At 37.8% G+C, this 15,705-nt stretch overlaps 1 protein-coding gene across 1 annotated transcript; it reads left to right on the forward strand.

Annotated features, from left to right (window-relative positions):
- Window positions 1-1,033: 1,033 nt before the first annotated feature.
- LOC144657962 (acetyl-coenzyme A transporter 1-like) lies at window positions 1,034-15,471 on the forward strand. The gene is made up of 6 exons (XM_078518294.1): window positions 1,034-1,339; window positions 2,293-2,781; window positions 3,556-3,697; window positions 4,941-5,107; window positions 5,714-5,935; window positions 15,313-15,471. The coding sequence occupies exons 1-6, from the start codon at window positions 1,034-1,036 to the stop codon at window positions 15,469-15,471; spliced, it is 1,485 nt and encodes a 494-aa protein (XP_078374420.1).
- The last annotated feature ends 234 nt before the right edge of the window (window positions 15,472-15,705 follow it).

Genomic DNA, 15,705 nt, shown 5'->3' on the forward strand with positions numbered 1-15,705 from the left:
TTTCAGCGAACGGAAAGTTATCGAAGGTGTAAAGTTTTAACATGATTGACACTTTGTGGTTATCAAAAAATTTGGTGTTTTCAAGTGCGTCCACGATTGCCAAATTCAAAATTTGGTAGAGACAAAATTTGTCGAGACTTTTGGTAGAGCCAAACAAATTTTGTCAGTCCAGTGCGTCCGGGCCCTAATGTACAAGAAGGTGTATGAGCTTTTTGTCTGGAAAAGCAAAATTGTCGGCAATACGTTAGTGTCCGCAGAGCGGTGGTTCACTATAGAAGATATTGTTGGCCAAACAGGTCGTGAGCCGGAATGTTAATAAAGTTAACGGTCATGTTAACTTATTTAAATTTCTTTTTAGTATTGGTGTTTGTAACCTGGGCACAAGTTAAGAATATTGCTATATGGTCGCTAGTGCCGGCAAAATGTTGTACTGAGATAATATAATGGACTTTCACTCTGACGAGCCTGTCCATCCTCTTGCTAACCGATGTACACGTAAACGAGGCCCAAAGCCCCTGACAAAACTTAGAGGGTCGTCCAAATTCCATTTTTTACAAAAAATCGATTTCTTCCGGCTGAAGACAGGCCGAAACGAAATTAGGATGCGCTCTCGAGTTCCTCGAGATCGCAACAACGAACGATTCGATAATTGAGTGTAACCTTGCAAGGTTTCAACAGTTTCATTCTCTGCAAGGACTTTAGATTTTATTTTTTACATCACAAAAATACTTTAAATATCAAGAGAATATGAAAACATAACATTGTACTTGCCACTCCTTGCGCCTCATTACCTCCAGCTTTTATCACCCCACCCCCTATTACCCCTTTCCGCCGAACACACTCCCTAATTTCCAATTTTTACTACATGTAGTTTTACTGGGTGAAATGTTTCATAAAGGAGTAAACTAACTGAAATATGATCCCTTCATCGCTTTCCTCAGAGGCAGCGAGAACCACCGCACGAGAAAGGACGCTGGAAACCACATGAGTACATGAGGACATAAAGCACTGCAGAAAGCAGAAGGGATCCATTATGGAGGAAAACAGTCATATACCAGGTGTAAACCGAGACAGAGGCAACATAGCCCTTCTTGTGTTTCTTTATTTTCTCCAAGGGATTCCTTTGGGGATATCCGCCGCTATGCCAATGTTGTTACAATCTAGGAAGATTTCTTACAAGGATCAAGCAACGTTTAGCTTGGTGGTTTGGCCCTTTAGCATGAAGCTGTTGTGGGCGCCTATTGTGGACACTGCTTATTTCTCGCGATTTGGTCGAAGGAAGTCTTGGCTTGTACCAGTTCAGTACCTTATTGGAATTTTTATGCTCGTTTTATCCAGGGTAGGTCAACTGATTCATCACTAATGAGTGGCACATGTACACCTGCATACAACCCTAGTCGGACTAGGGGACTTATGAATGGAGGGGGGAAGGGTGTAATAAAGTATTAAGTAAAAAACAAAATACTTTCTTCTCCCTTTGTTGCATACATAGGGGTGTAGAATGATATATCAAAACATCATCTCAGATTGATCAGCAATTTTCCAACTGAGTCCTGTTTTTATAAATAGAACTGCCTATAGATTTTCATTCAAAGTTTGCCTATTGGTTGTTTATAAGGCAAACGTAAATTTTGAAATAAAAAGAGAAGGCCTTATATTCGTTTAGGAGTAGGAGGAACTTGTATTTACCCCATTATTGCTTAAACTATCATCCTCCAGAAATGTTTTTGTTTTAATCGCTTTACTTCACACTTTGCGAGAGTAGAAAAGTGGATAATTTCCTTTATAAGGAAGCAATTGGCCGTTTTCACAGAAGAGACGGACAATTCGTCTGTGACGGACAAATCGGCTGAGACGGACAAATCGTCTTAGTGTGAAAACGAGACGGACACGATTTTAGACGTACAAGTCGTCTGAATTTTTCCGACGATTTGGCCGTTTGGGAAGACGATTTTTAAAAGACGACTTCGTCGTATAGACGGACAAGTCATCAAAAAGCGGACTTAAATTCACACTCGACGAACAAATCGCCAGACGACTTGTCCGTCTAGACGATTTTTCTGTCTTCTAGTATAAAAACGACCATTTTCCCTTCAATTGGCGTTAATTTAAGTTGCGTTAATTTCAATTACCTTAATTAACAGAAGCGTTAATTTCTAATAATTATAATTCTTATAATTGCCTAGGCTTGAAAGTTCTTCAGAAGCTCACAACTCCTGAATAGTGCCATATTGTCGACTATGTCCTTCCTTTATCTCATCTGAACTAAAACTCAAAGTATTTATTTTTCAGTACACCAAGGAGTTACTGGGCGAAAACAGCGACGAAGGCCCAAGCATTTCCTTTTTAACTGGAATCTTCTTCTGTCTTAACTTCTTTGCTGCAACTCAAGACATTGTCGTTGATGGCTGGGCGCTTACAATGTTATCCAGAGAAAATGTCGGTTATGCCTCAACTTGTGATACTGTTGGCCATCTTTCAGGATTTTTCGTGGGAAATGCCTTGTTCTTAGCTCTAAGTTCTACCGAATTCAGTAACAAATATCTGCGAACTCAGCCATTGCCATATGGAGTGATCACCTTTTCAGGATTTTTCTATTTCTGGGGAATTGTATTTTTAGTCACCACAACATTAGTTGGACTGTTCAAATGTGAAATTTCTGAAAAAGAACTCCATGGAGAGGAATCTGTTGATGGAATTGTTGATGGGTACAAAACCGTGATGAAAATCTTGCGTCGCCCAAGCATTTTGAGATTTGTGGCCATCTTACTCACGTTTAAGGTGTGATTGCTGTAAATGTCAATTCAAACTATTGAAACGTTGTGGTGAATGTGTTTTATTCCATAACACGGAAAATTTATGCTAGAAATTGACTTTATTATATAAACGGCAGCGGTATAGCAAGTGGTTTTCTGAGCAAATCGATAAAAATGGTATCACACATGCGTGGATAAATGATATCTACACACGTGTGATATCATTTTTTACCAATCAGCTCACCGACTTTGCCATGTTTCATTGCTCAATAAACGAAAGTTTATCGATATTAAGTCGAAACATCTTCGGATCTTCCTCGACAATCTTTGGTAAGCTTCGGAAGTCTTCGGGAACTTTAAATTTCGGAAAAGAGCAGAAAATATTCTGAAATCTTCGGAAAAGCGTCAAAAACTTCGTTATTAGTAGGTTTTTATATTTTGGTTGCTTGTAGATATGGAATTTCTCTTTTCGTGTTCAAATCGCTATCGCTGTGAACACTCGAAGATAAATTTCATATCTACGCGCAACCATGTATTATCCTCTATTTCTAACTTGTCGAAATGTCGGGAAAAGGTCTGCGAAACAATATAGCATCTGCAAGAACAGTCTCACTTTTTTATCACAAGAAGAAAGATTCTCAAAGTGTAGGGCCCAAGTGCAAACAAGCGAAAATTTTGTAACATAATATTTTGTGAGAGGAAACGAAACAAGAAATAAGATGTTGAGAAATTGAAATGTTAAGTCTTCATTTACCCGCCCTGGCCAGTCTTCCTACGTAATCTTGCTTTTTTATCTTAGGTTGGTTTTTCAGCCGCTGACGCAGTAACTGGCCTCAAGCTGGTTGAAGCTGGAGTTCCTAAAGAGAACCTCGCTCTTCTTGCTATACCTATGGTTCCAATCCAGATTTTGCTGCCACTTTACATCAGCAGATACACGGCAGGTAAAAAACGATCAAGTCTGCGTTTATCATCATGTCTCATGTCTGGGCATATCAGACTATCAGTCTGAGGAGCAAATCTCTTTGCTCATAAGTTAACTGACCGAAAGTTTGCTCGCCCACACTCACGTTATACACCTTTTAAGAATAAGGAATGCATATAAATTATATGATATAACTCTTTTGAAAATACACATTTAGATCGAGAACGTTTAGAATGCCTTTAGACCTAGTTTATGCTTCTTTATGCCACTTAACTGTGGGCAAGTTAGCTTGTGTGTCTTATGTGCAAGTGACCGATTACCTTTGAGCTAATCCTGGCTGCTTTAACATTAAAAGGCAAGGTAGGTAAAGTCTGTGTTCGAGTCTAGTGGCCCATCAAGCCGGAGCTTATTCCGGTTTCCGTAGCATGGAGAGACTAAGGGTGTTTCTACTCCTCCCCAAATTGGATGCTAGTGCATCACATGGTACCGCCAGCATTAAAATTCGCCAGTTCATTTATACTCCTAGATAGATAGAGGCACTGTAAGATGTAAGAATCTTGCCAAAGAACACAACGCAGATTATCCCGCTCAGGTTAAAACCCGGATTACTCAATCAAGAGACTAGCTTGCCAACTATTAGGCTACAGCACTTCTATGTACCACATTAACCGCATTTGCGTAATATAAATCAACCAAACGTCGTCATCATCATCATCATCATTCACACATGAATGCGTGTGAGAGTAGTTTCCTGTTAACAATGTCGGAAATGTTTATGGGGTAACCGTTTGCTTAAAAGGCTGCACCAGAGTTTGTTTTTTAAAACTGCAATAGCGTAAGTAAGGAACGATAGGTGTGCTCGTTAGAAAAGCCTCTTTTAAAGGGGTAAGTAATTTGTTAGAATGGAGACACTTGATAAATGGGGCATGCTAATTCAGATCATAGAGCGGTTTTCACTTGAGAGTCAAAAGTTAATTGCGTTTGCTTTGGTTTTGCATTGCTACGCTTAGTGATTGGCTTAAAAATCTCGCGCCACTTTCTTAGCCAATCAGAACTAAAAACCAATCAAAACCAAAACCAATCGTGACTCGCTCGCGCACGTTTTCCCGCGCTTCGTGCCGGCTAAATGTATTTGCTTGGAGTTTTGATTGGTTCACTGGTTTGTCTGTGTCCTTTGTGATTGGCCGGAGTAATTACTTTGGTTTTGGTTTTACGACACTCAATTGAAAACTGCTCTAAAAGTGTACTTTTTATATATATAGGTCCACGTCCCTTGGATGTGTTTCTCAAGCTCAAACCGTACAGACTACTCGTGGGTGTCATGTTAATGATGTTTGTATGGTGGGCAAATGCTGTGCGTGGACAAGGAGGGGAATTTTTCCCCATGCACCTTTATGTCATATTTTTATTGGTGTTTGCTGTTTATCAGGTACAATGTTATCTATTATTTAATTTTTTTCGGTTTGTAACTGCCAAGACTGACGAAACATTGATCTTATCCTCGTCCTAATAATATTATTACGTAAGGCAGCAGACAGGTTTATTAAATAACTTTCTATAAAACAATAAAATCACATAAAACAAAAATAAATATTTTCTTATTTGGTTTTATTTTATTCTCAATCAAACATTGTTCTCATTGGTCGAAAATCTAGGCTTGTAAGTAACTTGGTTGCTAAACCAAGACAGCATTGATATTACTCCACGTTCAGAAGGAAAGTCTAACGACAGCCGCCATGGCAATCTAAAAAAAGGAACAAATCGTATGTGGTTTAGAGATAATAGACAGTCAAAGGCGAGACCGATAAGTGACTACACAATTTTATGTAGTGTTGCAGATAGAAGACACATTAAAATAGCTGTTCGCAATATTGCAAGAGTAGAAAGTGATTTTAATTCAGCCTGCATCATTGCACTCACAAGTTTTGTCCGGTATTTCCAGGCCTTTCTACAAGCAGTTCATATCATAGGTCTGCAATGCTTACAGACAGCTAGATGATTGTCAGATTTCTTTTTCTCGCTTTGCTATCAACAGGTTACATTGTATATCATGTCCGTAGCCATCATGGCTTTTAATGCCCGTATCAGTGACCCGCGGGTTGGAGGGACGTACTTAGCTCTTCTTAACACAGTGAATAATCTTGGTGCCAACTGGTGTCAGACATTAGCCCTGTGGCTTGTAGATGGACTCACCTGGACAAACTGTTTAGATGCCTCCATACCAGGACTGAATTGCAGCAGCAAGACAAGTGCTAAGGTACAGGGGGTTATCCTAGAAATATAGTGGTGAAATAATTACCTTAAGGCTACTATTGTTAGAGGCTACTAATTTTAGCGATTTTTTCTGTGCAAGATTTAGCGACTAATTAATTAAGCGATTTTCTCAAAGATTGTAAAAAAATAGTGATATCGTGTAAACTAGTTTTTTTTAACATATGGCTAACATGAAATTAAATGTTTAGTAAAATCAAAGTTAACTGCATCTATCTGTTAAAGAATTTTTCAAGTCGGCTATTTTGACCGAGACAATTTTTAGCGAGTAATTTTCGCTAAAAATTGTCTTAAAAGTTAGCAAATCACTTAAAAGTTAGCGAATTCGCCCAACGCGCTAAATTTGCTAACTAGTAGTCGTTAACAATGGTAATCTTAAGGTACACAACAATAAATAAAAATAATACTTAACTTACAAAGGCTACAATAAGTTCAAAATCTAATTAAATTCGATAACTTTTTACTGCGGAAAAGGTTTTAATGCAATAAAAGTTTTAAAACGAAGTGTTTCGCAAATAGTACAAGTCATGTTGCTTTTCGCTGTCCCCCAGGACTGGCATATACGTGTGTTGGTCCGATCAACCGACGGCAAGTTAAGGCCAGTTAACACGAGCAATTTTTATGTCATATCAGGACAATTTTTATTTGCTCGTGTAGATGAGGAAAATTGGCCAATTTTTATGTGACAAATATATTTCCTGAGAAGCTGGCGTGTTAGCTTTTATGTTACAAATAAAAGATGTCACATACGGGAAATTGTTCGTGTTGACGACTGTCACATAAAATGGTCAAAATGTGGCAAATATTGCGTCAGCCTCCCACTGGGCACTGTGCGCGCGTATCTCTGTGCGTATCTCTGCTGTGCAAGGTAATCATTTGCGCACTAAACTTTGAACTGCCGAAAAATGATTTTGTGTCATCCACACGATCAAATATATTTGTTACTTAAAAATTGTCATACAAAAAGCCTAGTGGCCACAGGTTATCCGGATTTCCGTGGCATGAAGCTACTATAGGAGTATGTCTAATCCCTGGATGTGATGCTAGTCCATCACAGGGCAACCAACGATAGTATCACCGATAGCACACGACCTTTGATTGGAAGGGCTGCTGAATTATGGCGCGAAAAAAGGCTGTTATTGGCTTAACCTAGGAAAAAAGATACGAAGTTCAGGTTGAAGCATCCGTTAGTGAAGTCAAAGCTTTGTGACGAGTAAATAATGGATTCGAAAGAGACTTGGCGTTTCGTTTTTACCAAGATAAATTTTAAGGTGACTCGATCGAAATAAATGACGTGCTGTATGCCTATCAAAAATTTCTTATAACTTCACCATTTCTGACTCGATTTCCCAGAAACTTTCGAATTTTACTCGAAATTTATCGAAGATTAATACGCACGCAAATAATTATGTCGATGTAATGATCGTGAGTTTTCCGCGATGTTAACTTTATTGAACACACCTATTTGGAAAAAACTGCTATTTACAGAAAACTGAGCGCTAAGATTTCGTTTAAACTGCTGCAATAATAGTCCAGTCAACTTAGTATTACACCCAAAACAAATTGCAACAAAAATAAAACATGCCTTATTCGACTTTGCATATATTGAGGAATAACATACTAAAAGTCACCGTGAATCGGAGTATTGGAACCTCGTCTTTTTTTGCGATATTTGAACTACAATGAAAGATGAGAAATTTAATTTATGCATAACTAATGTGATTTTTACAAGTAACATTGAAGGGTCCTTATCGACAGAAATAATCAAGCTAGCAAAACCAAACAACGACAAGCCAACAAATCAGTTTACAACAAATGTAGCATTTATTACTTATCCTATTTATTGCGTGAAATGACATTACTATTCTGCCCTTTTTGGTACCTTAGAGAACGTACTACCAGCGGCCGGATTCTGGCGTAGATGCAAGTATAGTAACAGCGTTCGCTAATCGGATATTTCATTAAAAAAGCTGAGTTTTCTTCAAAAATTAAAGATACTGAAAACTGATAAAGTATAATTATACCTTTTTGATGAAAGAATAAACGCTGGTCAAAAAAGTTACCGTCTCATAACTAGAATTGCGGCAAACAATTATGGCGGGAGTCTTGGATGAAACCCTTAACATAATCTGTCAGAAAACGTAATGCGTGAATTTGCTCCCCCAAAACCCTTTCTGCTTATTGGAAGGTGCCTATAATTCCAAGAATCAACACTGATTGATCTTTGCAAAAGTCCCCCGAGTGACTGAGCCGTCACAGACGCCGGGGACACAACCCCGGCGTAACTATGGGCACGCCTCCATCTCTGCACTTAATTCTTTTACAAAAGGATGAACAAATTCTTTCAGGAGTAGCAGAATGATTTTGGACAAAAGAAAAAGGGTAAAAACATTTGGAAAAAGTTTGGTAACAACCTGCCAATGACTTGATAAACATGAATTCAAACTTTGAATTCAAACAACAACAACAACAACAACTTTATTCACCCTAAATATTTACAAAAGGAAAAGACATATATATGGTATTAATAAATAATTAAGGGTCTGGTGGCCTGAAATAACTGAAGAGTTTAAAAGGGCAGGCAGCCAGTGACAAGTATGGTATCACTCTAACCACTCAATATTAGCATTTGTATACAGCCACGTCAAATGCTATACAGTTTTGTACGCCAATCGTCACATTTGTTCAACCACTGCGGTGGAAAGCATTAACTCATCAACAGACACGCCTTTTTCTCGCTGTTTTAAAATCCTTTTTAAAAAATAAAAAACAAAACAAATATTTTAACAGGATTAACCCATCAGTACTTTGGAGTGCTGTTATCTTAGGGGTCCTGTAAGATATTAAAATTTAAAAAGATGACTTACAAAGTTTAAAAAAAGTTTAGAAATGTTAAAAAGACAACGGTTAAAAACAAATAAAAACTTATGAATAAAAATTACAAATAAAAATGTTCTATAACTTTTTGTTTAAAAAGAAGTCTAGAGTTCAATTTTTTCATGTCCGACGGTAAACAATTAAAAACTGACGCTCCTAAAAACGAAAAACTCCGACGGCCAAACTCTAGCTTCGTTCTCGGCAGGACATAAGCCATACCTTATTCATGCCATGTGCAACTAGGGCACTGTATGTATGACGTTATTTCCAGTCGTTACTTTACATATGTTTCAAAACAAATGGCTCTGCCACTGTATTTTTGGATGGTTATCGAAGAAGACCAGCCACCAAATATGACTCACGATAAAAGGGTCAGATGTGGGATAAGCGATGCATGATGTTAGATTCACTCGGGAAAGAGTGTATGTTATAAAAAAAGATTTCCTTTCCAAAATGTGAAACAAGATAAGGTTCGTCGCGCTACTACCTCTGCATTTTAAACGGCATAGTAATGACGTATTACATGCGTAGGGTAATGCCGAAGTCCTTTTGATACAAAATACAGTTGTCACAAGATGCAACACTGTAATAGTTGGAGATTATACATTCCTCCTTTCACTCTGTTCAAGAGCAGTGGACATAATTATGATCTGACTGAACCAGCACATAAATTAACTCACAAAGTAAATATTGGCATTGGCATTCAAAAATTTGTTTCCTTGAAGAAACTCGACTCTGGGGCATTTTTCAGAAAATATTCTGAAGTATTTAACTACCAACAAGCCACTAGGGTTGCCGTTATTACAGCAGGAGATTGACTCCCTGTTCTGTCTCTAAATTCATAAACCTGGAGAAAAGCTGGATGTCCTTCATTTGAGGCACTTTCGCAGCAAAGTTTTACCCAGCATGCTACCCACACGTCGGGATATAATGCCTATTCGTAGCACAGCCTGAGGGTCTATCATCAAGTACAGCAGTGGAATGGAGTCAACAAGTGCACTGAGGACTGGGGATGGAAACCGATGGAAGGTAATTAAAGAAAGCATGGTTCCTGTGCAGTTGAACACGCAGTCACTTTAAGCGTACTTGTTAAAAGCAATCGAATGCAAAAGCAACTGGGGTACCAAACGGGTGCAGTGTATAAGCTTACTTTGCTCAGGTGTTGTTGTAGAAAGTTGCCCTGAGGATCTGTGAGACGTGAAAGTTCGAGCTCATTTCAGCTTATGTATTTGTTAATTAAGAAATGATCCTTTCCGTAAAAGCCACTGCAACAGCGTTAGGGCGGGCGGTTATGTCTGTTCAGAACATTTCGATAATATTGGACCTAAAATCCTACATGTTTTCGTCAGTGATTACTTTGACCATTTAACTCGACTTGTTGCAGTACATTTGTGTATGAAAATATTAAATCCAATTTAAAATACAGGCCAAATTTTTCTTACTTTGATATTTTAGTTACTGCAAGACAAAAATATTCTGATTTCTTAAATATCTTTTTATAAATCTGAATTGATCGGAACATATTTTCCCGAAAAATCAATGGCAGCTATTGGAATTAAATCTGTGACGCCATCATTACGTCACACATGAAAACATTTGTGTTACTATATTGGTAATGAATCAATCAGTTGTTATATCAATTTTGGTTTAGCTGTCTTTATTATTCGTGGAATAACAGACGCTAGAACTTTGTTTTATTTGGTTCCGCCATATTACTAGTCTCCCTCGCAGCCGTTCTTAGTGTCGTCACGCAAAATTCCTCCCCACTAACGGCTGCTCACATTCGAACAACATTCCTTTCCACCATTTCAGCCAATCACCATTCGGTTCATATATCTCAGGAACCGTACCCACCAAAGTAATCTAACCAATCGCATTGCGTGTTTTATTTTGGAGTTCTCAGCTTTCAAAATAGTGACCCTTGGCCTTGAAGAAGCTTTTGATGTTGTTTAATAGCAATACATTTCGAATTTCGAGCTTAAATACAAATGCGTTGAGAATCGTTTCGATTTTCCGGCGATTATTCTGATTTGTTCATGACTGGATGTGAATGTGATCTGCTATTCAGCGACCAGCGAGTTGTCAGCTTGCAAAGCGTGCTATCAAAGGCTTATAACGTTTAAAAAGGCATCTGATCATCTTCAAGAGCTTAAAACTGAATTGAAGGGAATCTTCAAGGATCAAACAATTCCAAGAACAAAACGCTTGTTAAGAGTCGTGAAAGACGATGGAGAAACTGCGACAGCTTCATGCCGTGGGAAAGCCTCGAAATGTTTACAATATCCGATCAATACAACTTGATACAGGAGAGACTTTCCGAAACTCATAGGTAGGTTGACAAAAATATCCTTCTTTTTTCTCGACTACATTTCTAAACATTGTTTTTTGCTGTGAATTCGCAATGTTATTTCGTCCGTTGTGAAAACTTTTAGAAATGAATAAAATATGTTTCTTAATTTACACGTTGTTTGCTTTAGTTCGAATGTTTGTTCCGAATGTTCCGCAAAACGTTAAAATACTGGAAAATATTTCGCTCTGTTTCAATAAAGACGTCCAGAACCGCAATCTTTGAGAAAGAAGAGACAAGAATACGAAAACAATTATTATATTTGTCGCTCCCGAACGCATACTTCGCCGTGCATAACTTGCAATTGTTGGATGACATGAACCGTCCCGACATGAACTGGCGAAAAGTAAAGTTTATCCCAACACAAATTAAATTTAGTCAAATTTAACTTTTTTTACACAGCAGAGGAATTTAAAACTTTTTATGAGACGTATGTTCTTCGGTTTTTAGTCTTCTGCGTTTGTAAACCGGTTGAAACTGAACGGTTTACAGATCTTTTCAGAAAAATAATTTTTCGAAAGCAGACACGGCAGACAATGTAGCGCCGCATTGTTGAACGGTTGCTAAAAGATAAAAGTTTGCGCCTTTTATTTTCATGCTGTTTTATTGCAACGGTCAGCGAATCGAAGCCCTTTTTGATAAATTTCCCGCATAAGTGTTTAATCGGCACCAGTTGTAGAGAGTTGACGCCGCGGAATAAAACAAATAAAATTTATTTATCATCAGAACTTGTTGCGTGCGTGCGAAATACATGGGATCGAATGTCCTTTGAAACGCAGACATAACGTCGCAAAATTACAGGAGTACTCCGTGTATTTGTTCAGTTTCTGCTCCAAATTCAAACCGAAATTAATGATGTAAGTGGATTCAAAATACGCTGTAGAGAATTTTTAAAGCTGGTTCAACAGTCCCGTGAATGATTCTAAATGCTCGGTGATTTCGTTGAATATCGAATGCCGTGATTGTTAATTTTATCGAATGTTTCAAAACGTGTTGACAATGTTTTAAAAAAATTATTTATAAATGGAATTGCAACGCTTTTTGATTCCGTTGAAAAACATTGCTTGCGTTTTCAAAACACATCGAAATGTTCTTCTCTGCAACAACCGAATTCGCGGGAAAAAACATGTTGATTACGATCTCCCGTGCTGTGATTGGTCACATAAGAAACAAAGGGAAAGGAATGTTGTTCGAATGTGAGCAGCCGTTAGTGGGGAGGAATTTTGCGTGACGACACTAAGAACGGCTGCGAGGGAGACTACCATATTACATACCAGCCAATTTGGGAATTTCGCCAATGGTTTGAAAGTCATAAAAAATAGAAGGTTCCAATGCTTAGATTTACGGTGACTTTCAGCAGCGTATTCTACACCAAATTTGAAGTCAAGAACAGCATGTTTAATTTTTGTTGCAATTTGTTTTGGGTGCAATACTAATTTGACTGGACTAATTGACGTACAAAACTGTATAGCATTTGACGTGGCTGTATACAAATGCTAATGTAGAGTGGATATATACTAGTTATGCAACGCTTTCGAGTGGTATACTATGGAATATCCCACGAGTCACTTGTATTTTCTAGGTATACACACGAGCCTTTAGGCGAGTGTGTATGCCAAGAAAATACAAGTGACAAGTGGGATATCCCATAGTATACCACGAGAAAGTGTTGTGTAACTATTTTATACCATGCCATAGAAAATACGCTTACTAAATTTCGTCGACAATACAATCGCGGCGCATGATGGGAAGGTTGGGTTGAATACCGTCGAATATACAACGGCTTTCCTGTATTCTGATTGGCTGTATTTTCTATGGCATGGTATAAAGAGTGATACCAAACTTGTCACTGTGGTTTAAATCAATTTTGAATTCATGTTTATAAATAATTTGAAGTCATTTGCAGGTTGTTACCAAACTTTTTCCAAATGTTTTAACCCTTTTTCTTTTGTCCAAAATCATTCTGCTACTCCTGAAAGAATTTGTTCATCCTTTTGTAAAAGAATTAAGTGCAGAGATGGAGGCGTGCCCATAGTTACGCCGGGGTTGTGTCCCCGGCGTCTGTGACGGCTCAGTCACTCGGGGGACTTTTGCAAAGATCAATCAGTGTTGATTCTTGGAATTATAGGCACCTTCCAATAAGCAGAAAGGGTTTTGGGGGAGCAAATTCACGCATTACGTTTTCTGACAGATTATGTTAAGGGTTTCATCCAAGACTCCCGCCATAATTGTTTGCCGCAATTCTAGTTATGAGACGGTAACTTTTTTGACCAGCGTTTATTCTTTCATCAAAAAGGTATAATTATACTTTATCAGTTTTCAGTATCTTTAATTTTTGAAGAAAACTCAGCTTTTTTAATGAAATATCCGATTAGCGAACGTTGTTACTATACTTGCATCTATGCCAGAATCCGGCCGCTGGTAGTACGTTCTCTAAGGTACCAAAAAGGGCAGAATAGTAATGTCATTTCACGCAATAAATAGGATAAGTAATAAATGCTACATTTGTTGTAAACTGATTTGTTGGCTTGTCGTTGTTTGGTTTTGCTAGCTTGATTATTAAGAACCCTTCAATGTTACTTGTAAAAATCACATTAGTTATGCATAAATTAGATTTCTCATCTTTCATTGTAGTTCAAATATCGCAAAAAAAGACGAGGTTCCAATACTCCGATTCACGGTGACTTTTAGTATGTTATTCCTCAATATATGCAAAGTCGAATAAGGCATGTTTTATTTTTGTTGCAATTTGTTTTGGGTTAGACAACGAAATGGCTTATATTGACTGAACTATAAGCTCATTATAACATCTTATCAGTTATGATTCTCTTAGTTTCCGAAAAATCGTCGGAACAGAAACCTCGATACAATTTGATCATCAAAATATTAATCACTGGCAAACTTCGAGGCTTGGAACGCTCTAGCGCTTCCATACTTCGCCCAAAAGTACCATAACCGAAGACAAAGAAAGTTCAATGCATCAGTTTTGTTTGCTCCAAATCACATTCGGCTATTTGGAACGATGACAAAGTTTGAGCAAATATTATAAACCCACTATTTGCGTCAAAATGTAGGAAGGTCGCCAAATTTACGTTTTTCTAAATTACATGAAAACTAGCCGTACGAATTGATTAAAACAACCAGAACATTAAATTGAACATCTTACACAAACTTTGCGCTACTATACGTTTCTGGAGCTGCCTTGATTTGGATGAAATAATGTTTTAAAGTGATGCACTACTCCAACTCTCTTTTGAACACGGCCGTGTTGTCGTTTGAGTCTACAGCTGACGCTATGCAAATTTCCTTGGATTTGATGAGAATGTGAAGAATTGACACATGGTGAAGTTATAAGAAATTTTTGACAGGCATACAGCACGTCATTTATTTCGATCGAGTCACCTTAAGTGAAATACCGTATTTACTCGAATAAGCGCCGCCCCCGATTAAGCGCCGCCCTCGAATAAGCGCCGCATTTGGGACAAAAAAAGTTAATAAGCGCCGCCCCCGAATAAGCGCAGCAGACCCGATTCGGCGCTTTTTTTGAGGAAATCCGTTTGACATATAACAGCACTATAAAGCAACTCTAAAACAAACTTGGACATTTCTTTCCATCAACAGCGATGTGTTGCAGCTCAAAGTTATTGTTTTACCGCTTGCTCATTAGTTTCTCTATCCAACATTCTTACAATACGTAGTTCTGTAAATGTTGTGAAGACCACGATCTTTGCCAGGACAAACAAAGGATTAATACTGACAATCGAGACACGCTATTTTCAATTACCTGTAAAAGATTAAATTCTTTGTGGCGTCCAAATTTTAAATAAGCGCCACCCTCAAATAAGCGCCGCCCTCGAATAAGCGCCGCACTTGAGGCGCGAAAAATTTAATAAGCGCCGCGGCGCTTATTCGAGTAAATACGGTATTCGCCTCGCATAGAAAGGGAAACAAAGAAAAACAACAAAGGAGCAATAAAAAGGCGAAAATAACCAAGAATAGTTTCGACTGATAAAAATTTAGACAAATTTCGAATGTCAAATTTGAAAAACTTTGCCAGTCTTTTTTTTTCAAAATGTGTTGTCCGTGACGTAGCTCCTTTAATTGATTTTTTAATTTGTTTATTTTTTATTTATTTTCAGGATTGTACAAATGCCGGAGGCGTGTGTCAGACATTAATTGACGGCTATTACGTGGAGTCCATTGTCTGTGTAGTTATTGGTATTTTATGGTTGAAGTGGAAAGGCCGGCAAACACGATCTCTTCAAGACTTATCAGAATCATCTTGGAGATATCAGTAAATAAGAATAACTTATGATTATGAGTCAATTAATAACTGCACAGATATCAATTGTGTTTGAAGATAAATTGATTTACGTGTATTTTGAGGATGTTTCTTTGAGAGAATTTCAAATGTTGTGTTGCCTAATTAATTAATTCCTCTTTGCCTTTTATCATATTGCTTTGTTATGACAACGTTATTGCAATTAGGTGTATATTCAAGTGAATCTTTAAGTATACGCAATAAAGGCGAA

The sequence above is a fragment of the Oculina patagonica genome, chromosome 6 (genome assembly GCF_052425735.1).
Source record: "Oculina patagonica isolate OP01 chromosome 6, crgOcupat, whole genome shotgun sequence".
In the NCBI taxonomy this organism is placed as follows: domain Eukaryota; kingdom Metazoa; phylum Cnidaria; class Anthozoa; order Scleractinia; family Oculinidae; genus Oculina; species Oculina patagonica.

Coding starts and splice junctions, on each gene's coding strand:
- LOC144657962 (XM_078518294.1), top strand. CDS start 1,034: ATGGAGGAAAACAGTCATATACCAGGTGTAAACCGAGACAGAGGCAAC. Junction 2,782..3,555: donor CCATCTTACTCACGTTTAAG/GTGTGATTGCTG, acceptor TTTTTATCTTAG/GTTGGTTTTTCAGCCGCTGA. Junction 5,108..5,713: donor TGGTGTTTGCTGTTTATCAG/GTACAATGTTAT, acceptor TGCTATCAACAG/GTTACATTGTATATCATGTC.